At 34.1% G+C, this 27969-nt stretch overlaps 1 protein-coding gene across 1 annotated transcript in view; it reads right to left on the reverse strand.

Annotated features, from left to right (window-relative positions):
- The window catches only part of IQGAP2 (IQ motif containing GTPase activating protein 2), a 119993-nt gene that overhangs the window by 1647 nt on the left and 90377 nt on the right, over positions 1 to 27969 (reverse strand). The window contains exons 18-38 of the mRNA XM_029285423.1: positions 26301 to 26462; positions 25095 to 25237; positions 24162 to 24332; positions 23433 to 23516; positions 22746 to 22817; positions 22465 to 22534; positions 21270 to 21478; positions 19339 to 19488; positions 18049 to 18212; positions 17435 to 17659; positions 14732 to 14872; positions 14353 to 14437; positions 11614 to 11846; positions 11040 to 11172; positions 8629 to 8731; positions 7366 to 7507; positions 5530 to 5617; positions 3769 to 3981; positions 2380 to 2540; positions 278 to 418; positions 17 to 125 (exon numbers count right to left, since the gene is read on the reverse strand). Of these exons, the coding sequence (XP_029141256.1) occupies positions 17 to 125; positions 278 to 418; positions 2380 to 2540; positions 3769 to 3981; positions 5530 to 5617; positions 7366 to 7507; positions 8629 to 8731; positions 11040 to 11172; positions 11614 to 11846; positions 14353 to 14437; positions 14732 to 14872; positions 17435 to 17659; positions 18049 to 18212; positions 19339 to 19488; positions 21270 to 21478; positions 22465 to 22534; positions 22746 to 22817; positions 23433 to 23516; positions 24162 to 24332; positions 25095 to 25237; positions 26301 to 26462 (2999 nt within the window). The remainder of the gene's footprint in view (positions 1 to 16; positions 126 to 277; positions 419 to 2379; positions 2541 to 3768; positions 3982 to 5529; positions 5618 to 7365; positions 7508 to 8628; positions 8732 to 11039; positions 11173 to 11613; positions 11847 to 14352; positions 14438 to 14731; positions 14873 to 17434; positions 17660 to 18048; positions 18213 to 19338; positions 19489 to 21269; positions 21479 to 22464; positions 22535 to 22745; positions 22818 to 23432; positions 23517 to 24161; positions 24333 to 25094; positions 25238 to 26300; positions 26463 to 27969) is intronic.

Here is a 27969-nt window from a genome sequence, read left to right on the forward strand (position 1 = left end):
TAAAAACACAATTTACCTGAAAATGGAGCTGTACTTTTTCCATCTCCACACCTAAGAATTTAGCTTTAATATCAAAGTCACCCACCTCTTCACCAGGTGTAATTTCAAACATCACATTCTTAAATCTATGAAGAGGAAAAATAATCATTTGTAAGTAGAAATATATTTCACATTAAAATGTTACTGAGTTAAAACCAAAAAACTTGTGAAAATGACTCATTTAAATTCTAAAATGAAAAATTCATTTGAATAGATAAATCAGCTATACAAAACCTACTGATTAGGCTGAAGTTCATCGATTTCTAGAATAACTCCCTTTTCATATAGTCTTGCTGCCGTGTATTTCAGTGAAATATTCTTCAGTTTGTTTCTTTTCTCCTCTTGCTTTCCATTTAATTTAATAGATCTTCGTGAATTTCTGTAAATTGAATCAGATAAAGAAATGTTAGGCTACCCACAGAAGAAACATGTTTTCCTTTTGCTAATAAAGACAAAGATAAAATAAATACAAATACTAATAGTTTATCAAGCAAAAAACTTCTATACCAGCATTCTCTTTTTTTGAGGAGCAAAGGCACTCATATGTTGTGAAAAGGGGAATCTATGTTAATAAATTAATGAAATGAAAATAAAATAAGAAAGAATTGATGATTGTCACCCCCACCTTTATTTTATGAACTAGGATCTTCCCAAAGTCTCGCTGCCTTAATTTTTTTTAATAAACAACTCAAGGTATCTAATGCTCTTTCTTCCTATTTTCCCTAGAACAACAACCCTGTGAGGTAGGTTGGGCTGAAAAAGAGTAACTGGCCCAAAGTCATCCAGCTGGCTTTCATTGCTAAGTTGGGGCTTGACTCATAGTCTCCTGGTTTCTAGTCTGTAGACTTAATCTGTAGACCAGTGATGGCAAACTTTTTAGAGACTGAGTGTCCAAAAATCGTCCCATCCCCTGGCCTGCCCCTGTCACTCCACCCCCGGCCTGCCTGGCCCTGCCCACCCTGCCTTGCAGCGCCACCCCCCGCCTTCACGGCCTGCCGCAGATTGCCCAGTGGCCCTGCAGCGCCATAGCAGCCACACCTTCTGCCCGCGCCCTGCAGCATCATCTGCAAGCAACAAGGCACAAGGGCGGAGTCTTGTCCCTGCTGCCATGTGCTTGGCTGTTCTGCTCTGTGCGGGCCACGCCTGGGGGTGACTCTCCTCCGGGGGGGCTGCTGGTGAGGAGGGGGCCATGGGGGAGGCGGGGCTGGGACGACGGCGTGCGTGCCCACAGAGAGGGCTCCGAGTGCCACCTCTGGCACGCGTGCCATAGGCTCACCACCATTGCACTAGACTAAGCTGACACTGGATATTCAAAGACCTGACCTTGTTTCTGGACTTTCAGGAAAAAAGGCTGTGCAATAATAAAGATAATTAATTATGTGCTTCAGGTGTGTAAGTGACAGGCATTTTTTTCAGTCTGTTGAAGGTAATACTGTATATTCTTTAATAATATTTTACCCACCTAGGACTATGGGCAAAATATTGTGTCCCATAACACAGTGTAGTTAGAGAAATGTTTTGTTTTTAGGTTTAGAGATCTTAAAGACATAATTTATCTGGTTTAACTTGCAGGGCATAATATATTCATTCTCTCTTCTTGTTTTATTTAAAATGGCACAATCAGAGACCAGCCATTTTGGTATTGAATTTCATCAATATTAATGCAACATGCCCCAGAGTCTGCCTCTAAATCAATGGCTCCCAACGTTTTGGGCACCAGGGACCAGTTCTATGGAGGGTGTTTTTTCCACAAAACGGGGGGGGGGGGGCATGGTTTCGTGAGCTGCTTGGATCCCGTACATGTGCAGATGGGGCTTTGCTCACTTGTGCGGCCTGGTTCCTGGAGGGCTGGGGACCAGTGGCTGGTCTGCAGCACAGGATTGGGGACCCCTGATCTAAAGGACATAAATTGACCATCCCTGCATAATACCAGCTCCTAGAAAAGATCAGTTGTTTTATATATGAAGTTTCTTATTTGAAAGCTTATAGAATGACATTACAATAGAGGTTCCCAAACCTTTTTGATTCATAACACTCACAATGTCTCAATACATTTTTTCACAGCACCAAACTGTTCTGTATTAAAATATGTAATCACCCATATAATGCTAAAAAATAATCTCAGCATTACCTAGGTTGAGAGGTTTATCTTAGTAGCATCTGTAGAGCCAAGGTCCTTCAGATTTGTTTAAATATTTAAAAGGTTCAGTAATTTAATTTCTAACATAAAACAATACAGTTTTTATTTTAATATATAACAGATAATATGTAACAATAATGCAAACATTTGCCCTGACAGGTAGAAAGTACTTTCTTTGTATATAAAAAGTTTTTACTCACTTTCTTGTCAAATTATCTAAACATGTTTTAATGTAGGTATTGTAATAATTTATTTGATCTTCATAAAAAGCTTTCTTGGAATTGAGCGCATTCAGTGTCTGCTGAAGTTTTACCAACTCTGCTTTTCGATGTTGTCTGTATCTTCTTTGATTTCTGATATCCTAAAAAATCATTTCAGAAGAGAAAAACTTATTTCCTTACTGGATTTTTAAAAATCTGCAAACAAATCCTACCTTAGAGAGCCACAAGAATAAAGTAAGATTTTAGGAAAGGAATGATAGAGGAATCTGAAGGGAAATTGCTATTTATGCTTTTACAGATAGTCCTCAACTTACAATCACAATTGACCGCAAAATTTCTGTTGTTAAACAAGACAGTTGTTAAATGAGTTTTGCTCCATTTTATGACCTTTCTTGCCACAGTTGTTAAGTGAATCATTACAGTTGTTAACTTAGCAACCCGGTTGTTAAATGAATCTGGCTTCTCCATTGACTTTGCTTATCAGAAGGTCACATGTCCCTGAGACACTGCAACTGTCATGAACACATGCCAATTGCCAAGTGTCCAAGTTTTGATTACATGACCATGGGGATGCTGCAACAGTCATAAGTGTGAAAAACGGTCGTAAGTCGCTTTTTCGGTGCCATTGTAACTTCAAATGAACACTAAACAATTATTTGTAAATCAAAGACTACCTATATTGACAAAGCACTTGTTCTTTTATTTATTTAGCAAATTTACCGTATATGGCCACTTATTCACTCACAGTGACTCTAGGCAGCTTATTAGCAACAGAAATACAATATAAAAAATAAAAGAAATTATCTCCTTAGTCAAATAAAGTGCTCATTGTGATGCTACAAAATGTTTAATTTCATCTAGACATAACCAGTATTCAATACCAAGATTCAATATTGGTATCTAGGAAGCAAGTAACTGGAACATTTTGCTATTATGAGAAGCTGAATGCATTGTACTTTCTACATGATAATTGCAAAACCATCCTTGTATATAAAAAATGAACACTATGTATGAATCTTTATAATGGAAGCAACTGAATTAAACATACTAAAGCTGCACCACATAGGTCATTACCACAACTGTTTTTTGAAGTATAGAGAATAAGAGAATAACTCACTAACAGTCATTGCAGCATAAAATTGCAGTCAAAATAAGTTTATAATAAAGTATAATTATATATTTAAAATTCATGAACAAATGTTATATTCAGATATCCAAGCCTGTCATTTCTTTAATTTAGGTTACTAGGAATATTTCATCAATGATTATATTTCACTTTACAGCATGCTATTTTACTCAAAATGAACCTATTATATTCAGGATGAAAAGCAGAAAACGATTGGAAAAATGTAATAATATTTCCACAACCTTGGCTATTTCATTGATGATTTCTTGATACTTGTTTTCAGATGAAACTAGCCCAACTTGTTCTAATGTTCGCAGGTTTCTCTGGATTTTCCTTTTCTTTTGTTCTAATGGTAACTGCCCTTCTTCAAGAATAGATCGACTATGTTTCATTTTCTCTGGTGTTTTAGAATCTAAAATTGCACGTTTCTCTATTATTTTCATGTGTTCAGCTTCCTAAGGAAAAACAGCAGTTCACATAAGACTATATACTGTATTCATAGGCAGACAAATATTACTACCTTTTATATAAGCAAGTTTATATGTTCATATCACAATTAAGAATGGCATATTCTATCTTTTCATGTATACACAAAACCAATACATCTAACGAGAACATTGGGCAGGCATCAAGGAAGATTCAGCAATAAAGACAGACTTCAGTGTGGCAGCAGAGAGTTGTGGCATATTTAGATGACTGGCTTTATCCATATTATTTCTTAGATTCATATCCTGCCTTTTCTTCTGGAGGTTAAGGTGGCTTACACAGAGATCTTCCCTCATTTTATCCTATAGCAATCTGTGTGCTTGTTGGGCTGTGAATGACTAATCAAAAATCACCCAGTGAGTTCTTATGGCTGACGGTAGACTTGAATCCGGAATGCCTAGTTTTAGTTCTTAGTTCTTAACTACTACACTGGTTTCCTTACCAGGAATAACCATTTTAACAAGTGGATTAAAAAACAAGCCTAAGGCAAGAGATATTTTCATTTCTATTATTACAGCACAAATATTTCCTAACAGACAGATATATAAAATGTAAGGAAACCAGTGTAGTGGTTAAGAATTTACTAATGCTCCCCAATCTCTTCAACATTTCCTTTGTAACCATTCTTTTAGATCAGGGGTGTAAAACTCCCAATGTCACATGATGTGTCACGACGTATTGTGACTTTTCCCCCATTGCCAGCAATGGGGTGGGCGCAGTTTCAGCATGACGCATCCGGTCCATGGGCTGGCAGTTTGGCACCCCTGTTCTAGATACTTTCTCCTCCTCCTCCAAATGTTTCCATATTGGATAGTACTCCAGCAATAGATCTCTGTAAATCTTTCTTTAAAGAGCTCAAAGCAACTTACATAGGGATTTCTCTTGATTCTATCCCAAAAAATTACACTGGGAGGTAATTTGGCTTGAGAGAAAATAACTGGCTCAAAGTCATCCAGTGAGTTTTCATGGTTAAGTTTCCATTAAGAGTCTTCTCTGTCCTCATCCAAAATCTTAATGACTACAGCATTTTGACATCTATTTTCTCACAGTGATATTTATAGATTATAAAGAGCAATATGTAAAAACATGTAAACATAAATACTCTTGATGCAGCTACTGACATTTTCTCAGAACATTTTTTTCATCTTTCTATCCAACCACATAAAGGAGAAACCTCTCGCTAGAGAAACAAATAGTGGCATTCCAATCTTCTGAGATCAAGGAGACTCTAGCCATGATTTCCAGCCAGCAGGGTCTGAAACTGTGCTGACTGGTTCTATAGTACACCATATCTGGAAGACATCAGGTTAGGGAAGGATAAGCTATTGGGTCTAGGGAACCATCCTGCACTAAATATCCTAGCTTCTAAACTAAAGAAGAAAGACTCGAATGCTAATCTATTGGAAATAGGGCAGAATGAACACATAATGTACTTTAAGAATATATTCACTTATTTGTATTTTATAATATTATTTGAGAATTGAAATGTTCAGATTCATACAAAATGGTATGGTTACCTGAGGTTCAGAGGCTGGTGTTTCCAGAATTTTTGCAAGTGACTCCCCAGGCTGAGCTTGTATTACATCAATAATTAGCCTTTTTGTTCTTAATGAAAAAGTCAGAGAAATTGTGATTAATGGATGGTTATTAAAAACCGCTACAGTATTTTATATATAGATATCTATTCAGAAATAATTCTCACTATATCAATAGAGTCTTCCCATATAAGTATGCATCCTCCCTGAGGATTACTATATAATACCTAGTGGGAGAGCTCACTAACTCTAATGAAAAATGTGACTATATAATCAAAAGAAGAGGTATGGGTCTCTGAAGGCATGTGGGAATGCAACCTGTCCAGGCAAAGAATTACAAAATAAAATCTAGAAGTGATGGCAAGCATTTTCAACACTGATAAATTTTCAAACTACCATAAGCCAATCTATTCTTATGTAATTGTGGCTTTATGTTGATTTATTTTTGTAGCATCCTCTTTGGAAAAGTATGTATGAGCCTTCAAATGAACATTAATTCCTGGAACTGCCTGAACAACTCCCTGGGGTATGACTCACTTAATAACTTTCTTTTTTAGCAACCAAAATGTTTGGCTCAGTTGTGGTTGTAAGTCAAGGACTACCTATAGTGCTTTTTCCTTCACTTGTTTATGAACTGCACTTTTCATGCTTTTTAAGAATGGCACAATTTGTTCACTGTGGTTTTAATGAAAAGGCCTCGTATTGAAATACCTTAGATTAAGAATAAGGGTGTAATTCTGCCTCTTACATGTGTTAGTTACATTTGGCAAATAATTTTGGAGTGAAATGGTAAAATAATATTCTTTTTTAAAGTAATTTTAAACTAAAAGTTTTACAAAGAGCATAAGAACCAACATATACTAATAATGAACAAAAACAGCAAAGGAAGAAGTGCAGAACGAAAGAAAAAATAGAATCTTCTGATTTCCTTTGCAGCGAATATAATTATAAAATTATCTCATAGTCTATGATTACAAAAGCTCACTCTTTTCTATCCAATATTATATTCTTGATTATCATACAGAAATATAGTGTGTATACATATACATACTAGGCCTCTTGCACAGCAATTTTCTGCAATTCCTTAAGGCAACTGTATCTTTTCCCAGGATTGTGCAGGTGCTACAAGGTGCAGCTGTTTAGATCCCAGGAAAAAGTAGAGCAGTAAGTAATTGCTAACAGGTGCTGTATTTATGCTCCCAGACTCTATAAAGCACACCCCACACATAGATAGAACATAGATAGACAGACAAATCAATCACAACACCTAGAAATGAAGTGAAACTCCTTCTCTACTAAGAACTAAATGGCAGCAGACCATAAAAAGTAGAAGTTAATTTTCATCATATTCCTACAGAATGCCTGTGTGCTTTTTAAAAAAGGGTACTTTAAATATTTCTAACTATACAAATCCAAGGCAGATGTTTCCTCTGGTTTCCTGAAAGTCTAATCTATCTCCTGCTGCTCAGTGTCTTTTTCATGTAAACTTATCATGAAACCACTTCAGTGTTCTTTCTACGAACTTTCCAATAGCATTTTAATTTAGAGATGCAGCCAAATACCATCATACAAATTCAACACTGCACTTAATAACATGACAGGAATTAAGGAAATTTCTAAATGTGTCTCACTGTGCATTTATGATTTTAAGAATGATTATAAAACTCAGTATTAAACCTACTGCCTATTGGGCTTAAATAAAGTTTTCATACACATACAGGCACATATATTTTTCAGTCACTACAGAAAGGAATTATTAGTAATTATTACGATTCATTGACAAAAGCCTTTTAAATACCACATATTTTAAAAACATACTTTATCATTAGGCCCTTAATGTCTTGTTCTTCCCCTTCCCGTAAATCATATTTCTTGGTCAATGAAAGAGAAATTTCTGTTTTAACAAGCTGATTTAAAGTATTTTCCTTGTTAGGATCATTGGGATCAATAGCTCCTTCCCCTGCAGAGAGAAAAAAAAACATTAGTGCTTCTAACTTTTTGTTTATGAAGTTTTTTTAAAAAATATGAAAGGTCAGAACAAAAGCAGAGAAAGACAACACTGCACAGATAGTGTTTACTTTAAAAAACTTTTCAATGAGAACAAAAATTCCGGAAGATTTTGTGTATGAATTACATGAAGTATATTTGTAGTTCAATTACTCAAACATGTTATTCTGTTCTATAGAAAGTTATGGGAATAAAAGAAATAAGAAATTTATAAACAGCTCTGACTGTATGCTACATGCTATTCTGATTAAAACAAGTCATTCTGCGGATTGCTTTTGTTAAAGGATTGACTAGCTTACACACAAGATATTGGAGTTTCCATGATAGTTCTCACACGTGACATGTTATTATTGAAGATTTGTGAAAAAATACAATTTTCATCTTTATTAACTAAGAATCTGAATTATCTGCAAAGACATTTAATAGCTTGCAAAAATGCACCCGTGCTTTTTCTAGTGATCAATTCTGGCATTAACTTTTTATTTTCATATTCACATATGCACATATGAAGCTTATGTTCTTTTGAGCTGGCAAAATACCAGATTTTTTAAAAAAATGAATCTAAAATCTTATGCTGATAGAAAGGAAGATGAACCTACTGATTACACTGAATCACCATCTACAGATATAGAGGACAAATATCTTGTTCTGCTGCTAACCAGGCTCCCAAACCAAACCCTGAGTAGAAAGTGGACTACCTCACAACCTTCTCTTTATTCATTCTGAACTTGATTTCAACAAACATAGCCATATATCCACTTGGGCAATACCCTAGTTACACTGTTAGGAAAATATATGTATTCAGTCCATTTTGATGTGGTAATTCTCTGATTGAGATCATGTCACTGTGTTCAGAACATTGTGTTTTCAAGGGTATGTGTGTATGTATGGGTAGTTATGTAGTTTCCATTGCAAAGGAAGGAAATACATTTTCAAATAAACAAAAATCCTGAGAACTTGCATTAACTCAAACAAAAATATTGGTCTAGTTTAACAGATATTGTTTTAAATCGATGCACAGGTTATATCCAATCTTTTAGTTGCCTTTTTGTGGGTTTTGTTGCATTTTCTTACCAAGAAAAGTCTCTACATCTGGAACTTCCCCCAACCCTTGCAAGAGTTCATTTAAGACATCATTTTGGTCCGGAGCAATGGCATCCTGATGTTCTAACAATAGCTGTAAATGAGATTATACTTGTTAAAACTACAAATCTGATGTTTCCACATACTAATGAACTATTTAAATACGTAACAGAACCAGAATGATAAATGGAAATACAGTAATCACAAAACCAAAAGGGATCATAAAAAAGCATTTCAGGAGACATAGTAGAAATAAATTGTATTCATCCAGAGAAATGCAAAACTCATATTCATATGGAAGAAATTATTTCACATGCATAGGAAATAAATCATCCCATTCTGAAATGTCTCTTCAGTGCCATTTTAGGAATCAAACAACAGGAAGAATTTATGTACAGGAAAGAAGATAGAGTCATAAAATAGATTCTTAATTTTTGAATTGTAATTTACTCCAATAATTTGTTATTCAAAGCTGCTATTGTATATGCAAAAGTGTGCTCTTCATCTAAAAAGACTATAGAATTTTTAAGGTAACACTACTATGTTCATGTTCATATTAATTGGATTTGGTTAAGAGAATTGTCACAATCCTAAAGATATTTAGCACAAAAATCACATAAATTATTAGTCAATGAAACCAACATCAAATGTTTGATTTGAAGAATTCACTGAGAGAGGATTCTATTTAATGGTTTCCAATTCTCTATTACAAATCTATTGCTCCTACAAAACACCTCATTTCACAGTTGAGAATACTAATGGCTTTTGAAAGGCATCTGCTGGCAGAAGAAGCTATGTGCCAATAAACTGTGAGAGGGCAATTTTTTTATTGTCCCCAGCATAGATCCTATAAGAACTTAGGAGCCCTACAGGAAAAAAAAATGGGAGGAGAAGGGAAGTTATTCTCTTCCTCTCTTTAGTGGAGGATTATTTTGTTCAATATGATTTGCAACATTTCATTCTTGCTATTATGGGGATGTTTTTGCTTATTTTTCATAATAATGTCTTTAAAAATCATTGTTCTAAAAAACAAAATGTTCTCTGGATTTCTGTAAAATTCCAAATGTGTTACTGTAAAAATATTACGTATTTCAGTTTCAGGAAACTAATCAACATGGTTTAAAACTCAGGAATACTAAAAAAAAGGTTAAAGGTCAACAAGCAGTTAAAATTTATTATGCTTTTCAAGTGTTTAAGCAATAATCTCAACCAAATGTTTTTTAAAAATGTGCTGCATTAACTTTTCAACCATGCCTTTCCTACAGTCAGCAAGTATTAGCACTATCAGAGGAACTATATCTACAGCCATAAATAACTATTAGAAATGCAGTTATGTTTTTTCAACTAAATCCAAGATATCATCCTTAAAAGAAATGTTAATTTATAGATAAATATAAAGAGAATGATCATCCAAATGTATTTCCTCTAATTAGTCTGCCTGCAATCAGTAATTTTACTTGAGGTGTAAGAAATAAGGAAGACTATGATAATACATAACTTCCATTAAATAATCACCATTATTTAACATTTCTCAAATTTGTTATTTAAGCATGGCCATGCTCTGAATATCATACCATTACAATTTTACAAAACCTAGTTGCCCTAAACTTAAATTATCTGCCTATGGCATTAAACTCAGAACTCTGAAGATCAAATCTGAATAATTCTAATTCTTCAGGAAGTCAAATATTTAGTCATTAAATTATATCATATTTTTATGTTGCAAACAGGAAAAAACCAAGAGAACCAGAAACATTTTATGGAGGAGTAAAAGGGAGATCTGAAATTAGATTTTAGATGTTCCATTGCACCACTGCAATTCCAGTTTTCTCCTATTTGGGTTGTCCATTATATTCTCCTTGGAATATTTAAATAAAGCATGGTTATAATGGTTACGTATGGAACCCTTTTCATTCTTTTTAAAGATTTCTTTGTACATATGTAACAACTCTTGTTTAAAATTAATATTCTGAAGAAATATAAAAAAGAGATAAAAAGTCTGCTATCCAACTGTAATCCCTTTCCAATCTGTATGAAATGGATTATACAAAAATTTAAAAGTATAAACAGGTGACTTGTTCCATTTTCAAAAATCTTTATTAAGATTTTCTCCCAACAATTGTTATATGCACTGATTGTCTTTGTTAACACTAAGAAAAAGGAAAGTAACAAACACAATTCACTTTCTCTATGAAAATCTATCGAATACTCTTGAACATTTCTTAACTTAAAAGAACCCTAAAGAAATGATTTCTTCTTAAAGTCTCCAAATATTTGCTCAAATCTTCAGGTTATCACAATAAGAAGAAAATATTTTGTCTCTATTATTAAATTATACATTTTACATTTCAGCTTCACAGTGCACAAAACTTAAAACTTTCCTTTCTTTTGTATGCACTTACTGAATGGGTGTTGATAATTTCTTCAATAGATATATATATTACTGGCTTACTAAGAGTCACCATATCGGAATATTCATCAATATTGAATTTTTCTTCAGGTTTGGGAACCACACATGCTGCTTGAAAAAAATTTCTAAGGTGGAAAAAGAATAGAGTTTCAGAACACTACATATATATGCCACCACTATCCAATTGCTTAAAGTTTTCTAACTCTATGTGGAGAAGAGGCATTTTAAGATAACATTTTCTTCTTAGCATTAACTTAAAAGGGTCAATAGTAGTTTAATTAATTATTTTCAGGTTCATGGAAAAGCCGGAAAAAAAGATGGGCTGCTTCAATGAACAGCAGAGAAGTGCTGTGCTCATGCAAGATCTGAATTACTCCTGAGAAAATTCTGATGCAGGCTCAGCCTTAACAAGAATGCAGAATCTGAATGTTGAATGTTAAGAAAATGAAATGTTATGAAAATAAATGAATGTTAAGAAAAAGAAAAGCCTTTTATACAAAAAAATATAAAGTAAGTGTGTAGAAGAGATACTTTCAATTCACGCCCCAATTTAGATCAGTACAAACCTGAATTTCTCATACGTTTCGGATAGATAACTGTTCATTGATGAGAGATGAGCATTTTCCCCTTCAAAGAGATTATTTGATGCAGCATGTTGAAGGACTTTGGCTACACAACCTAAATTTCTCCTCTGATCAGAATGTATCTGTCCTCCAGCTGTCATATCAATGATGTCAAAACCATCAGGTGCAACAATAGCTGGATTCATAAACCGATAGTAAAGGAGATTTCCAACAATCTATTGGGGAAAGACACTTTTAGATACTTCTACTTGGCATATTTATTCATAGATTTAACCCTACTTCTTAAAACAATTGGTTAAATACTACAAGCTAGAGAGGGAATATCAGAGATAAAATCGAATAGGTTTGGATCAAACCTATAATGCACATGATTACATCACTTATCTGAAGATATAACTGATACCTATGTATAGTGTAATACTTAGTATGACTTATTATCATACTTATAACAGTATGATACTTCTCATACTAGTTAGGAAATAAACATTCTCAACATTTTCAGCAATTGTTTATAGGTATTTATGTAAGAATGAAGATGTACCTAAATAAGAAAATGAACTCTTTCCCCCCAATAATCACATGCAAGAAGGGAGACTTATAAATATCTTATAAACATTTTGTTTATAAGACATTGCATGTGAATGGGTAGGAGATGCTAATGGATGCAGATAACCTACTGAAAATCATAGATTCTTTCAACATCAATTGCATGAGAGGAACCATTTGAATTTTAACTCTTTTTGTAATGCCAAAAGCATTTTTCTCTTTTCTTCTTTTTCCCTTAATTTATCCCACTTCCTTCTCCTTATTTGCATCCTGTTCCCTTCCTTTCTTGGTATAGCTATTTATTCCTTTTCCTCTTTTCTTAATCCTGTTGTTTCTTTCCTTCTCAAATCCTGACAGATATATCTACACACGTACACACATGTTTATCTACCACTCAGACATTTATGGGGGACGAATCTTCAGGATTGGCTGCAGCTGGAGTTGGCAATGAAGACTGACAAGATGAAAAACTAAGGCATTTATCTCTCTCTTTATGCTGGGATGAGCAGAGGAGACTCTTAAATTCAGTGTCATCTTCCTTTTCAATTAAAACTTTCATAATGATGAATAAATATTTTAAGTAGATGTATTGATCATTGCATTTTGTCAAAACAGTCACATGTAAATAAATTATTGGAGGTGTGGTCAGTCGTTCTGATTTTATGTAAAAGCCTTTCCTTTCCAAACTGTGATAAAAAATGTACTGTAAAGTGTAGTAATTAATACATATACTCAGTGACTTTCATTCCCCCCCATTTCACACTAATAAATAAGACAGCTTTCTTTGGCAGAGTAGTGCAACAGCATGGGAGGGGAGATGTCTAAGTTAAAACATTTCGTTCCATTTTTCTCTTTCTCTTTTCCATTGCCTTAAATGTCCATATGCTGAGTATAATAAGACACGCATTTTAAAGTTTTGGGAAAAACAACTTGACACCAAGGAATATCTTCACTATGATAAAAAATTTAGAGCTGAAAGGAACTTTTTACCTCTTTAATCATGCAATATTAGAGACTGCCTAAAGAAGAGCAAGAGCCAATTTGGTGTAATGATTAAAGCATCAGACTAGAAACGGGAGACTGGGAGCTTTAGTCTTGCCTTAGGCACAAAGCCAGCTGGGTGACTTTGAGCCAATCACTCACTCTCAATCCTAGGAAAGAGGCAAACCCCTTCCCCAAAGAAACCTTGCCAAGAAAACTGCAGGGACTAATCAACCCTGACTGAAAGGTACCAAAGACAAAAACAAAACAAAAAGAGTTATTGAAGCAACAAAACCCCACTGGAGTGATCAGAGAACTCAGATTGGATCTTGAATCATATGGAGAGCTACAGTTGCATTCAAGATATCCTCCCTCCAGAGCTCATAGAAGCTATAAAGTTGGGGAAATTGCAAGCTCAACCCTCTTCTCTTTTTGAACCCTTCCCACGTTCAGGCAAATGCCTAACTCTTATTGTGAAGCAAGTATTTTGCATGGCCTATTGCTTCAGCTTTCTAGGCTGGATAAAATATCACTGCCACTTTAAGCATTTTCAAACCAAGACAAATAAATTAATTTGTTCCAACATTACTGTAATTAGAGTAATAAACTGTTTTTAAAGATTTATAGCTAAATCAGACATAGTAACAAAGTTAAAAATATGTTATGGCTTTTTGTTGAAGACTACTAAATCCTGCACCAAACTCCCTTTACTCACAACTGATAAAAATTGGCAGGCATTTCCTGCCATTTTGACGAAGGACACACTTACTATATGTCCAGTACTGTAGGCCTAAAATAGTTTTAATATTGTTTGAAAAAGAGAGAAATAAATACTCTAATGCAGAAAATTGCAATTATTATTTGTAACTGATTACATTTACTTATATTCTGCGATCTAGGAAATATACTTTACTAAAGCACCTAATTGCAATACTACATATAAATAAAAGCATAATCAGTAATTTTAAAAACACCCTATTAACATGAATGATATGGCCCACCCATGATGTATTATCAAAGAAGGTTGAATACCATTGATCTTTATCTAAGAAATCAGTTTTCAGATAGAAATATCATATTGTATTTTTGTCCTGGTTCTCCTAAGTTACTCTGTACCCCAATGCAAATAAATAATTTCCCTTTCATATACTTAGAAAGTACAATGAAGCTATTGAATCACCCTCGCAAATCTACCTTTAACAGCTCATCTTCTGTTGCATCTGGGAATTTCTCATGAAGTGAGTTCTTCAGAACTTTGGCTATATATCTCAATCCATAACTACATGCAAAAACAGATGAAAAAGAAAAAAAGTGGAAACTTGGAATGAAAAACAATATATTTAAGTCAACCAAAAAAGAAAAACAAAACATTGCATTTAAATACTTTAGAAATAAACAAAACAGGATGACATATCCAAAAAGTAAAAAAGAAAATACATTATGAATGTTTTTTTAAAATCTAAAGAATGAGATTGGTTATAGAGATGTAAATACTTTCCTCTGAGGAATTACAAAATAACGTTGCCTTTTATGTAAGAGTTCCACCAACATTCTCAGAGGTCCGTGCACTTACGGCATTAAGTTCAGAGATGAGAATATGGAGGCAAGGACTTTATCTGTTACTGCTCTAAGACTCTGAATTGACGATTCTAGTCGATTCACTACTTCAGGGTGTGTCAAGGCTTGTTCTGTTGTTACATCATAGGGTAATTTGCTATCAAAAACAGAGAAGAAAATGATAAACTACAGAGCACAGAACAATTAATTTTATTGAACATTTTAAAAAGTTATACTTCATAACTTACTGAATTTGCTGAATTGGTTATAATTATTTGCATCATAGCTTATTTTAACAATACTAAAGTGTTATTTTTCTATGTACTGCCATGTCATACATTTGATGCATTTGATTCTACCACCAATCCAATTTTCTTTGACTACATCTTATTTTCAATGGAATTTTTATTCCATTGTTTTTAATGTTAAGAGCCCAATATGCCAAAGTGTACAAGGTAAATCCAAAACACTGAAATAACCTATATGTCAGCTGATTATCACTAAATATAAGCTGTCAATATTTCTGATTATTTAAAACACTGAACTATACTTCAAACTATACTATTTTGATAGGAAAATAATTTTAATGGCAACACGTTCTCATATCACCCATGAATTTCAAGATACATATGCACATATATGTGTATCTATTTTAAAACATTTAAATTTTTTATCTTATGTAATCTTTTTAATGAGGTCCAAAATTGTAATGACCCTTCCAGGAAACATAGCACAATATTGATTACTATACAGGTAGTCCTTGACGTACGACCACAATTGAGCCCAACGTTTCTGTTGTTAAGTGAGACATTTGTTAGGTGAGCTTTGCCCCATTTTATGACCTTTCTTGCCACAGTTGTTAAGTGAATCACTGCAGCTGATGTTGGTAACACTGTTGTTAAGTGAATCTGGCATCCCCATTGACTTTGCTGGTCAAAAGGTTGCAAAAAGGGATCACATGACACCGGAACACTGCAACCTTCATATAAATATGAACCAGTTGTCTAGCATCCAAACATAAATCACGTGACCATGCAGATGCTGCAACAGTTATAAGTGTGAAAAATGGTTATAAGTAACTTTTTTCAGTGCTGTGGTAACTTTGAACGGTCACTAAATGAACTGTTGTAAATTGAGAACTACCTGTACTCAGGAAGAAAAAAATATTTTAAAAATCAGGAAAAAAAAAAAGAAATATTGAGACCCCCCCCCAAGTATTCTAAAACAGAATGACTAAATATTGTTATTTATGCAATAAAGGGCACAATTGGGATGAATCTAAAGCTTACATATAATAAGCCCTGTAATTCATTTTAACAGAATGAGTATCAAACACATCATCCTTATTATAATAGCTGTGAATCAGTCTAGTCAGATATATTTCATTTTTATATATCAAACGAAGCTTTTTTAAATGAAATTATTGTATTTTTAAAGTCTTTCTTCTGGGGCAGAAGGGCCTCATTCAGCAGAAACAGAGAAGCCTTCAAGTATAACAAAGTTAAGTTCCACATTTGAAAATAATAATATTAAATACATAAGAGCCATGATTAGAATGCAGTACTGCAGGCTAAGTCACTGCTCACTCCAAGAATTCGATGTTTAGTGGCTCAAGGTCAACTCAGCTTTCCATCCTTCCAAGGTCGGTAAAATGAGGACCCAGATTGTTGGGGGCAATAGGCTGACTGTAGACTGCTTAGAGAGGGCTGTAAAGCACTGTGAAGCAGTATATAAGTCTAAGTGCTATTGCTATAATGTATGTAAAAGCACTGCTGTCTTTAAGTATTTCATTCAGATAACAATAGTTTTTTAAATGTCCAAAGATCCATTGATCTGGTGATCTAGTTTACTTCATCCTCAATAAAATCTATCTGTGTGGTCATGCTTTCACTATTTGAAAGCATATAATCAATCTATCAAATCAAAGATTACTTTTCATGACTTACATAGATTGCATGGCCATTATGTTTCTGAATGTGTTGCATGATTGGCATTTTGCATGATTGTCATTTAGCCATTTTATGACCTTTTGAGATTAAATAAATACAATCTATTAGAACAATTAACCAATGGAACAACCTGCCTCCAGAAGCGGTGAATGCTCCAACACTGGAAGTTTTTAAGAAGAGAATGGACAGCCATTTGTCTGAAATGGTGTAGGGTTTCCTACTTGAGCAGGGGGTTGGACTCGATGATCTCCAAGGTCCCTTCCAATTTTTTTTAAAAAATAATAATAATAATAATAATAATAATAATAATAATAATAATTATTATTATTATTATTATTATTTTAAATCATCACATTAATTTAATGTCACTATTTTTTCAGAGCCTAATGAAAACTAAAGTTGAAAAACCCCAAATAGATTTCCTAATCATTTACTGCAGTGTTTCTCAACCTCGGCAGCTTGAAGATGGGTGGACTTCAACTCCCAGCCTAGCTGGCAGGGGAATTCTGGGAGTTGTAGTCCACCCATCTTCAAGCTGCCGAGGTTGAGAAACTCTGATTTTCTATGTTTTAATATAATCTTCTCCACTCTAGGGTTCTTCAAATATACTGGAATTCAATTCAAATAATTTCATTTGTTACGAGTAACCAATATTCTTTGCTGTTTGTCATCTATTCTGTCATAATCCTCCTCTTTCATCCCAAATTTTGCAACAGCACCTACAGATACTAAAAAAAAAAATCAGTTATATTCATTTGTTGTGTACTGACCTGGCCTCTCCAGTTTGCATTTCCAGCTGGTTTACCCATGCTTTGTACACTTCCACAGGACTTGTATTGATGACTAGGGATTTGTCATCCATTATGTCCTTTACCACTGATGACAACAGCTGACGCAATGTATTCTGCCCTCGTGCACCTCGATTGAAGCTAACCACCATCTTTATGACAGTAGGATTTCCTGTGACAATATCCTGAATCTGATCTACTTTAGAACTGCAGTAAAGAAAATTAGCAACATTTATATTTTGACTTCAGACATCAAATCCGTATTTTTGCTATTGTAGTGAGCTTTTTTTAATGAATCACGTTTTTGCAAAACTACTCTATTTAATGCAAGAATTAGATGAAGGAACATTTTGAAATATAAATGTAGATCTACTCAATTAACCCACATCATTTCCGCTGAAGTTTACAGCCTGATCCTTAAAACTGCTTTAGTGTGATGCAAGCATCGTATATTGAGCAAGGAGAAACAACTTCTCATTTTCCCAGCCACAAAAAACCCATTATATTCCCTACACAAGTTTAAAAGAAATTTAAGTTTTTCTCTATTGTGCATACTCAAACAAATATTAAAAAGTGAAGGGAAGTAATATGCATACTTTATTTCTTCTTCTAGAGCAGTTTTAAACAACTTCAGAAGTAAGTATTCTTCTCGTTGATTAGAAGCATAATTGTATAGTGTGAAGATAACTGTATCCATAAATTTAGTGGATTTGTTCTGGGGCATCTGGAAAATGAGCTTTGCCAAATAAGTTGGATTAGTCTGTGTAAAGAATATTAAGAGTTAATAAAATGGAACATCCACATGTATTTTTCAACAGACTATTGATTTACTTATGAGAAATCTAAACTGTTCTTAATATATAAAAATATATTTGTACTTATGATTGAAAATTCTCTTGTAAAAGTGTTACCATTAGACTAGAAATCAAAATTAGTTACATTACTGACATAAAATATATTGTGTTAAACTAATGCAGTCTTTTCACTTAGCGCAGTGTTTCTCAACCTTGACAATTTTAAGGCATGTGGACTTCAACTCCCAGAATTCCACAGCCAGCATTGCTGGCTGTGGAATTCTGGGAGTTGAAGTCCACATGCTTTAAAATTGTCAAGGTTGAGAAACACTGACTTAGCGGTTAGTCCTTTACATACAACCATCAATCTTATAACCATTATACCTTATAACCAGGGGACTAATATTTATTTATTTAATTTTATTTATTTACTGTATATCCCACCTTTATTTTTACAAATAACCCAAGGTGACAATCATATCTAGCACACCTTCCTCTGCCTGTTTTCTCCACAACATCCCTGAGATGAGTTGGGCTGAAAGTGACTAGGCCAAAGTCATCCACTGGATTTCATGGCTAGGGTGTGACTTGAATTCACAACCTCCTGCTTTCTAGCCTGGTGCCTTAACCACTAAACCAAACCAGCTTATGACCACTTCCCAAAGTTATGGCCATTGCAGCACCACTCATGTGATCAAAATTCAAGTGTTCGGCAGCCTACCTGCCTATCTCCCTTTTGGCCCCTGCTGTCTGAATTGCTCTTCATAGTTTTCCTGCTCCTGCTGCTGACCACATATGCCCAGCATGGCCCTTTGTGTGGTAGCTGCTGGCTGCACAAGATTTTCTTTCCAAGGGTGTGCATGAGGTTGGAGGGAATTGAAGGGGAGAGTGTGTGAGTGAGTGTGTATGTGTCTCTCTCTGTGTGTAAAGGATTGAAGAGATGGATTACATTATAACCAGGTTTATTCAGATTGATTTCAACTGGTTTGGTTTCAAAAACTGCTACAAGCACAGACAATAAAAAAGGATATCTATGATCCTCTATAATGCATAATTTCTAATATTATAAATTTTCAGTTACTGTTTACTTGCCTGAAGAAGGTAAAACAAGTGTTGATAGGCTTCCAGTTTTTTTCTCCTCTCTTTGCTCAAGCCTTTGATGCCTTGCTTTTCTCCAGTTACCATCTCTTGCAGCTGGTTTTTGCTTTTTTTGTTCAGCTTCTTGCTATGTGACACAACATCCTGAAAAATGAAAGCCATGTGAACACTTCAAATCCGATATTTGGTAGAAATAAAAGTTAGCTATTACAATCAAATTCATTTCAATTTAGCATTCTGAGAGAAGTTCATAGTATGGCAATGAGTACCTGATCAATTACAAAAATAAAACCACTATGACAAAAATCTATCAAGCAATTCCTGAAAAGGAAGCGATTCAGTGTTTAGATCTTGGCTTGGCTCTAAGCGCCAGCAACAGAAATACAATTTCTTATGAGAGAAAGTTTAAATAAAATCTGGCAATTGAGAAGAGGAAGAGACACAATAATCCTTGGGTTTCTAAACTTGAAGCTTGGTGAGTCCGTTTGTAATTTTGATATATCTTCTAAGTGCAAAAATGTTCAGAGCATCTATTTAACAGAATGTTATTGCCCCTTACCAGTACTTTGCCCTTTTTTCCTGACAGGTTAGCATATTTTCCAATTAACTTCTGGTTTTTGTGCACTTATTTAAGAAGATTTACAAGACACATTTGAGGCCTTGTGCATATGCATGGATGGTGGAAGATGCTTCTCTGCAGCATGCCAGTTCCCAAATGCTCCCAACATTTTTTTTCAGTTAGAAAATAATGTTAAAAATGTAAAACCTCATGGCAGCAAATCTGGCAGGAACTAAGAGAGGTATTCTCAGGCAGTCTGGTGAAGGTGAATGTCTGTTAAATTCAAATGGACGTAAGTTGATGTAATTTACATAATGTGCATTAATTATGTAATTAGGGTAGATATGTAATTTAAGAAATTATGTCAACCATGTCAATTTATATTACTGCCATTATACTAATGAAGTAAGTGATACAACTAGATTAGGTCAGTTATCTGGATTGCTTCAGAAATTGATTGCAAAATTAAAATCAACTATTTGGAGTTGAAGTCCAGACCAAAAAATTGTCTGTTGCTACTGATAAATGCATACAATGAGGCTTTATTGTGATAAATATTCTAGATACTTATTTAAGCTCAAATAACATCTCTGTCTTTGTGATTGATCAAGAGGTGCATCCACTACTGCACATGACATGATAGCAGTGTTCCAATATCTCAGGGGCTGCCACAAAGAAGAGGGAGTTAAGCTATTTTCCAAAGGGCCTGAAGGCAGGACAAGAAGCAATGGATGGAAACTAACCAAAGAGAGAAGCAACCTAGAACTAAGGAGAAACTTACTGACAGTTAGAACAATTAACCAGTGGAACAACCTGCCTCCAGAAGCGGTAAATGCTCCAGCACTGGAAGTTTTTAAGAAGAAACTGGACAGCCATTTATCCAAAATGGTATAGGGTTACCTGCCTGAGCAGGGGGTTGGACTAGATGACCTCCAAGGTCCCTTCCAACTTTATATTATTATTATTATTATTATTATTATTATTATTATTATTATTATTATTATTATTATCTTTTAATAAAAAAGAATCCAGAAGCAGAGGTAGAAATGTTTACAGTCTTTCTTACTTACAGATGTATCCATTTCTGGAATTCTCTGGAAAGCCAGAGAGATCTCACAATTACCCTTGTCAGGAAACTGTTAACCAATGTAAATAAGCATAATAACAATACATAATAAGCAATAATATTATTTCAGAGAAATTTTAATATTCAATCAGAGACTACTTGCATGAAATCAGTAACACATAAAACAGTCCCAGGCCACAAGTTTACAGGCTAAAGGGCAAATAAAAACACGTAATAAAAAGAAGAGGAAAAAGCAAACCTGATTTTAATTACAATTGTGAAAACATTATGTTCACTAACCTGCAATGTTATTCTGTTTTTAACCAGCAATCCTATTTTAATATCCATTAAGTTCAAATCTTTTTCCAACTGTTGACTAGATCGGATATTGGTCACCACCTCTTCCCTTAGCCTTGTAACTTCTAGCTCTTCTTGAAAATCTAAATCACTCTGATCCATAAGATAAGCAAATTTGCGCAAGACATTCAAAGGAGGATTTGCAGAACTAGCTATAAATAAAGTGAACAAATTAAAAATTACAGAATTCACTTCTAAACAAACTGTACCTGGCAGTCAAAACACTTTTATTTAAAACATGATTTTATTTATTATTTTAAAAAGTTAAGCTTCCAAAAGCTAGAGATCTCTGGGCAGTTTATAATAAAGCATACTAAGAATATATAATCAGAATAAAAACATATATAAAATTACATAAAACACAAAATAAAACACCGCGTAATCTAGGCAACAGCATAGTGGATATTCAAACACTAAAAGAAAATGAATTCAAATACAATTTAAAAGCCTGAGAAAACAGAAAAGTTTTCACCTGGCACCAAAATGATACTAATGTGGGTGTTAATTCAAGTCTCTGTGAGGAGGGAATTCTATAAATAGGGTGACATTAGAGAAAAAGCTCTTGCCATTGTAGAAGTCCATCTCTCCTCTTTTGTTTAGGAGACCTGAGGGAAGGTCTCACTAGACAACCTTAAGTCTGGGTAGATACACATGGAAGAAAGTATTATAGCTTGATCCTTAAGCCAGTTAGGGCTTTAAAAATTAAAAACAGCGTTTTGAATAACTGAGTATGAACAATTGTTGCAAGATAGTCTCAGGTAGGTTTGCAGTTGGGAAATCAGCTGATGAATAAAAGGTGGTCCATGCTGTCAAGGCCACCTGAATCTCTAGTGACAGTAATGGATCTAGGACCACTCCCAAACTGTGAACCTGCTACCTTAGGGCATGTGCAGACCCCTCCAGGACAGACAAGGCACCATTCTGCTGGAGAAATGCACCGTTTATATCTTGTCTGAATTGAAAGTTTATTGGCCCTTATGCAATCCATTATCCTGATCACACAGCTTTTAGAACACCAACATCTTTATCGATATCAGATAAAAAGGAAAAGTAGAACTGGGAACAATCATTTTGTTATAATTACAGCATCCAATTCCTTTATATAGTATATACTGAGAAAATATTATTCAGTACTTACTCAATGTTCTGTAATCTTCCCTAGCTTTGTTTGCTTTAAGGAATGCTTGAATTTTCACAATTTCTTCATTCTGAAAAAAAACCCATAATATATATGTTTACAATTGTTACCCAGGTAATAAACTGGCTGCAAATATCTTTTGTAGTTCTCATGGTATATTACAGATAGTGTTCATAACAATCTTATTAATTTTCTGTCTTTATTCCGTCCTATGATATAGGGATAATTTGTTGTAAGCAAGTAATTATTAAACAGGAGAACAAAAAAGGGAAAAAACTTACATGATCTTTGAAATATTGTATCCGTTCTTTGTACGCTCTTCTTGCTAACCACATTTTGACCCATGACTGAATCTAAAAGTTAAAGAATTTAGAAATATTTACATGATCAATATTTAAACAATATTTTTGTTTTTAGCATATTGTTAGTTTTATAGGCATTTTATTTTTATTAGTTTGAATATGCCTGTGTGTTATATTCACATTAAGGCGTGAATAAGAAATAGCTTCACTGCCCTTAAGCCAGTGCAAATTCTCTTCTTTCAACCTCCAAGCCCAATACATATAATTAATCACATTTGGCTTCAAATCTCAAATGAGATTTCCACAGTTCCATTTGGACAATTATACAAATTCCCAATGAAAAGCAGTCAGATGACTGGTTTCTATTTTTTAAAAGTAACTAACAGGCATAATTAAACTTGCTCTTGCCCAATTTGTCCAATCTTTCACATTTCATCACTGACTTCATCCCATATGCTTCACTGGGCTACTACAAAGGTGTCACAAGCTGCAGAATACTTGTCACATTTACAATAGATTGTTTTTTAAAAGTAGTTGAAACATTTCAGATGTACACAAGTAAAATATAGGAATTCAGAGATTATTAGGCCATAGCCGCTGGACAACAGCAAGAATACATCAACCCGAAGTTAGCTTTATAATTCATTATATACAAGATATTTTTACCTTGATAACTGAGGCAACATTTGTCTGCAACATCTGAAGTCTTTCCGTGTAATTTTTCTTTTGTTTATACCCTTTCCAAAATGCCTGTTTATTTAAAACACAAGATGTATTAGCAATATGGCTAATACTAAATTGTTTGTAAACCTTCTCTAAGCATAGTGAAGTTGCCATACTTTCTGTTCTTTGACTTGCAAATTTCAGAATGGATATTTTTTTTCTTTTTCAGATAAAAACCTATATTGCACTCTTAGAAGGAATACAGAAGTGTACTACTATTAAAATGTGATAGCAAACATGTTTTCCAACAATCATTTATAGTAAGCTTTATTTTAATTTTCTACTTCATTATTCCAAATGGAAAAAATCTTACAAAATTGGCCACTAAAATATATGCGCAGATTGTTTTTCAGTTGCCACACAATGTATAGCACAGAATATATGTCACAGTGCAAAAACAGTAAGTATCTCTTTTTGGCAAGACAAGTTTAGGGACTAAAGATGGTTGTTAGATATGCCTGGTAAAACTATCTTATCTTCACAGGATAAGATTCCTAATTTAATTATTAAAAACAGAACTTTAATTGTAGCCATTAATTGTACATTTACAAGAAAACCTTATCTGTACTGACATGTTGGAGTGTTGGAAAACATAAAGAAGGAACACAGGTACTTCTATTTGTTAATACTCTTCATTATGTTATTATCCATCCAATACTAGACGCATACTACCTGTATTTTTATCACTGATGGCTCCTGGGCTTGGAGGTACGCTTTTCTTTCTTTATATTTTTTTCTGACTAAAAATCCCTTTGCTTTAGCTTGCAGCTGAATGATCAGGTCCTCATTTGCAAACCATAATTGTTCTCTATTATAATTTGATGTGATCTCACTGACAATTTTCTACAAGAAAAAGATAATAATGTTAAGGAGACAGTCAAAACGTAAGAAACTTGACAAAATCCATATTGTTTCAACAATTAACTACACTACACCTTCCATCCAACCTGACCAAATTTATATAGATTATATTATATAGAGTATTTTTTAGCTTCTTCTTTGGAATATTTTTTAAAATAAGCATTTGTGAATATTAAATAAAAACTGTTAAATATGTGGTGGTTATAATTATTTTCATTTTGATCTTTGTAACCCACAGTAACTGATTGATTAGCTGATTATATTTATATTCTGTTTTTCATTCAGAGGCTCAAGGTGATATATGTAACACTCCCTCCTCTTTTTCCCTACCCCAAAATTCCTGTAGTTGGGTGGCCTGACACTAAATCACTACTCCAAAGTACAGTAACCAAATAAGTTTCTGAAGCTGAGGAGGAACTAGAACTTGAGTTACCCCATTGCTATACCAACAACTACTGCATCACCCTGACACTCTTTTTTTCCTGAGAATGCCTATGGCAATAACAACAGAATTTCTTTTTATTTGATAATTATTCACAAAATATAACATGCACCAATAATTAAAGATTAAAATAGTAACATAAAATAGAAATAGAAATCTTACTTCGAATCCTATGGAAAGTGGAAAAATTATATACTAATACATCATTCTATTTGTACATTTCATCCTTTGATCATTCCAGTATTTGCCAACACTCCCTCTGCTTTTTATCCCTAGTAACTATTTTGTCTACAACATCTTACCTGAATCTCTTCCCCAGTGAGCCAGGATGTTTTGGGAGTAATTCCTTCAGGAGGAGCACATGTACCCTCTTCACTTTCTTCATTGAAATAATAATCATAGCTATCTTGAATTAAAAAATTGATCCATGGGCCTTCATCGGGTTCTAAACATGTTGGAAGCAATATTTTATTGGTTACATGGTGCTGAAACACATAAATGTATTTTAAGTCTCTATTTTATACTTTAAGAAAAATACACAATGTATAAAATCTTTTTCTTGGCACAAAAACTCAATCCACTCCATAAATTGATAAGACAGAATGAAGAATTAGGTCTCCCATTAGAAAAATTGGGAGTAAGGTCTCTGTTGACCAATGGTATGTTACAAAGTCTCCACAAAGGGCCTTTTGAGGGAAGAGATAAATGTACAAAGCATCAATAGGGGCTTTTTTATTACCATCCAATAACAAAACTAATAAGGCATTTCTGTGTATGTATCTGCATGGATAAATACATATTCTTTCTGCAATTCTTTCTGCAAGTGCAAAAGAATTTACCTCAAAGTTTCTAAACGCATTTCACTTAGCCTCACATCTCATGCATACTTTGAGAGTTGAGCTGATTTGAAAATAAGAGCTGGTTTGTATTATTGTTTTCTACTACTTGTCCCTGATGTTTCAGGGGAAGTAAATCAGTCACAGAAAGAAACAGGATGTTGGGCTTGGTGACTCACTGATTGACCCAATAATACAGTTCCTGTTTAAACAGCAAGAAACGTTTCTCCACCATAGGATCATCATTCAAATACCTCGCACAGAAAGCACGCAAATGTATGCAATTTGTGGGCAATAACACAGAAATGAAAATGGGTAGGAACAAATATATTATAGAATACAAAACCAGAGTGAGCCTTTCTGAAAGATAATTCAGATAGGAACAGCTCCAGAGGCATATAGAAAATCTCTTTAATTTTCAGTTAAATCAGGACTTTAATGGAACAAATTATATTGAATTACCATTTGGCACTCATTAAATCAAAGCATTCAGAAAAAACTTCAATAAATATTTTGAATCATACTCCTGGACTCAACTTGTTTCAAGGCCAGCAAATACATGATCTATCTTCAACAAATGTTTAATGAAATATTTACAGAAGTAGAGTGCTGGGGTACCTCAGGAACATTATATATTTCCTGTGCTGTGTAAAATGGCACAAACAACAATACCTTTGGTTTTTAAACTCTTAGCTTCCTGCAAATGTTCATAGTAGATTTCAGCACATTCTGGAACAGCTTTCAGACTGAAATTAGGCGACTGTAAAATTGTGATGATCGTTGCAGAATCACCTTTTTCTAAACACTGGTTTATCATACATATTCCAATAGCCACTAAGGAGTAGAATCAATGAAGTATTAGTATCGTACATTTCCCACAATATCTTATATGGATTTTTTCCTTTCTGCATCCTCCCATCCCCATATTAAAGGTTGTCTACCTTTTTAACGAGAAAAGCAGTAATATTAAGTTATAGGTGGTCCTCAGTTTACGGTGGCAATTGGGATCAAAATTCCATTGCTAAGCAATGCAGTTGTAAAGGGCTATGACAATTCCTACAGTAATAGTTGTCATTATTAAATGAATCCTATGTGTGTTAGGAAGAGGCACCTTCCTGCTGACTTCCTACAACCAAAGTCAGTGGGAAAACTGGTAGAAAGTTGAAAGGCCAAAACTCACAGACAGGTAAGTGGCTGCTGTGGGTGGAGGAGGAAGCAAGGGAGTGCATAGGAGTGCGGGGAGGATCAGGAAGGGTAAGAGGGGGGCATGGCGTAGCAAGGGTTGAAAAGGATGCACAAAACCAACATTACAGATTAATATAGGATGGTGGTACATTGACTTTCTACTCCGATTCATGTCAACCAATGAGAAGGTTTAAATTTACACATTAGTTTCAAAGACTAATTTGATTTTATTATAAATCTAATTTTAACATATAAAATTAAATGGGAACATGTTTTGTGCATGAATGTGTACACAGGTATATGAATGTACTGAAGCATTTATTAATGACTGTGAAAATCTGGGTGATAAATTGCCATGAAACTGCATATAACACTGAAATGACCCCTGAACAAAGATCTTTGGCCAAATTTATAGTATAAACTAGGTATATGCAAGGCAAAGACAGGGCCTGTGACAAAAGCTATATTTAGCTTATTTTAATATACATTATAATTAAATATAGTTAATGCAATTACTTTACAAGTATTTAATTGTTCTGCCCTTCTGTTACATTAAACATTCAAAATAACACATTACAATTCAGGATAACTATTGAAAGGGTTCTGGGGAATACATCCAAGATTTTCAAGTGACTATGTGCAGTCCTATGCCGTTAAATTTGACATTTCTGAACTACACATTTAGAAGCACTATATGGTACACAGCCTTTCATGAACTCATTCCAGAATGTAGGTAACAAAGCAATATTTAATATTCCTTCACACACTGAAAAGAGAATTAATCAAGATAAGGGATTCTCTCCAGATTCCTCCCAGATGTGCTGGTTTTGTAGGTGAAGCAATAATTGTCAAGAGGAGGGAGGGAGGGCAGTTGGAACCTTGTAATTCCTCATTCTTCTGTTCTAAAGTAGTATAAGATACTGAGAAGGCTCTATAGCTTGCTTCAGCCCAAGAGTTTCTCCTCTTAAATTTGAGAGACTCAAATTTTGGCAACTTATTTTTCATTTTTAATGTTGGGTTTGATATTTATTCTTTTTCCTCCCCACTCAAGAAATCCTATTAATTTCTGATGACCATTTTATAAGATTGCATAGAAAAAGGTTGAGATACAAAATATTTACAGGTTGTTTACATTCCAGAATGTAACATCTTAGGA

Source organism: Protobothrops mucrosquamatus, unplaced genomic scaffold, assembly GCF_001527695.2.
Source record: "Protobothrops mucrosquamatus isolate PMUCROS unplaced genomic scaffold, P.Mucros_1.0 scaffold1653, whole genome shotgun sequence".
In the NCBI taxonomy this organism is placed as follows: Eukaryota; Metazoa; Chordata; class Lepidosauria; order Squamata; family Viperidae; genus Protobothrops; species Protobothrops mucrosquamatus.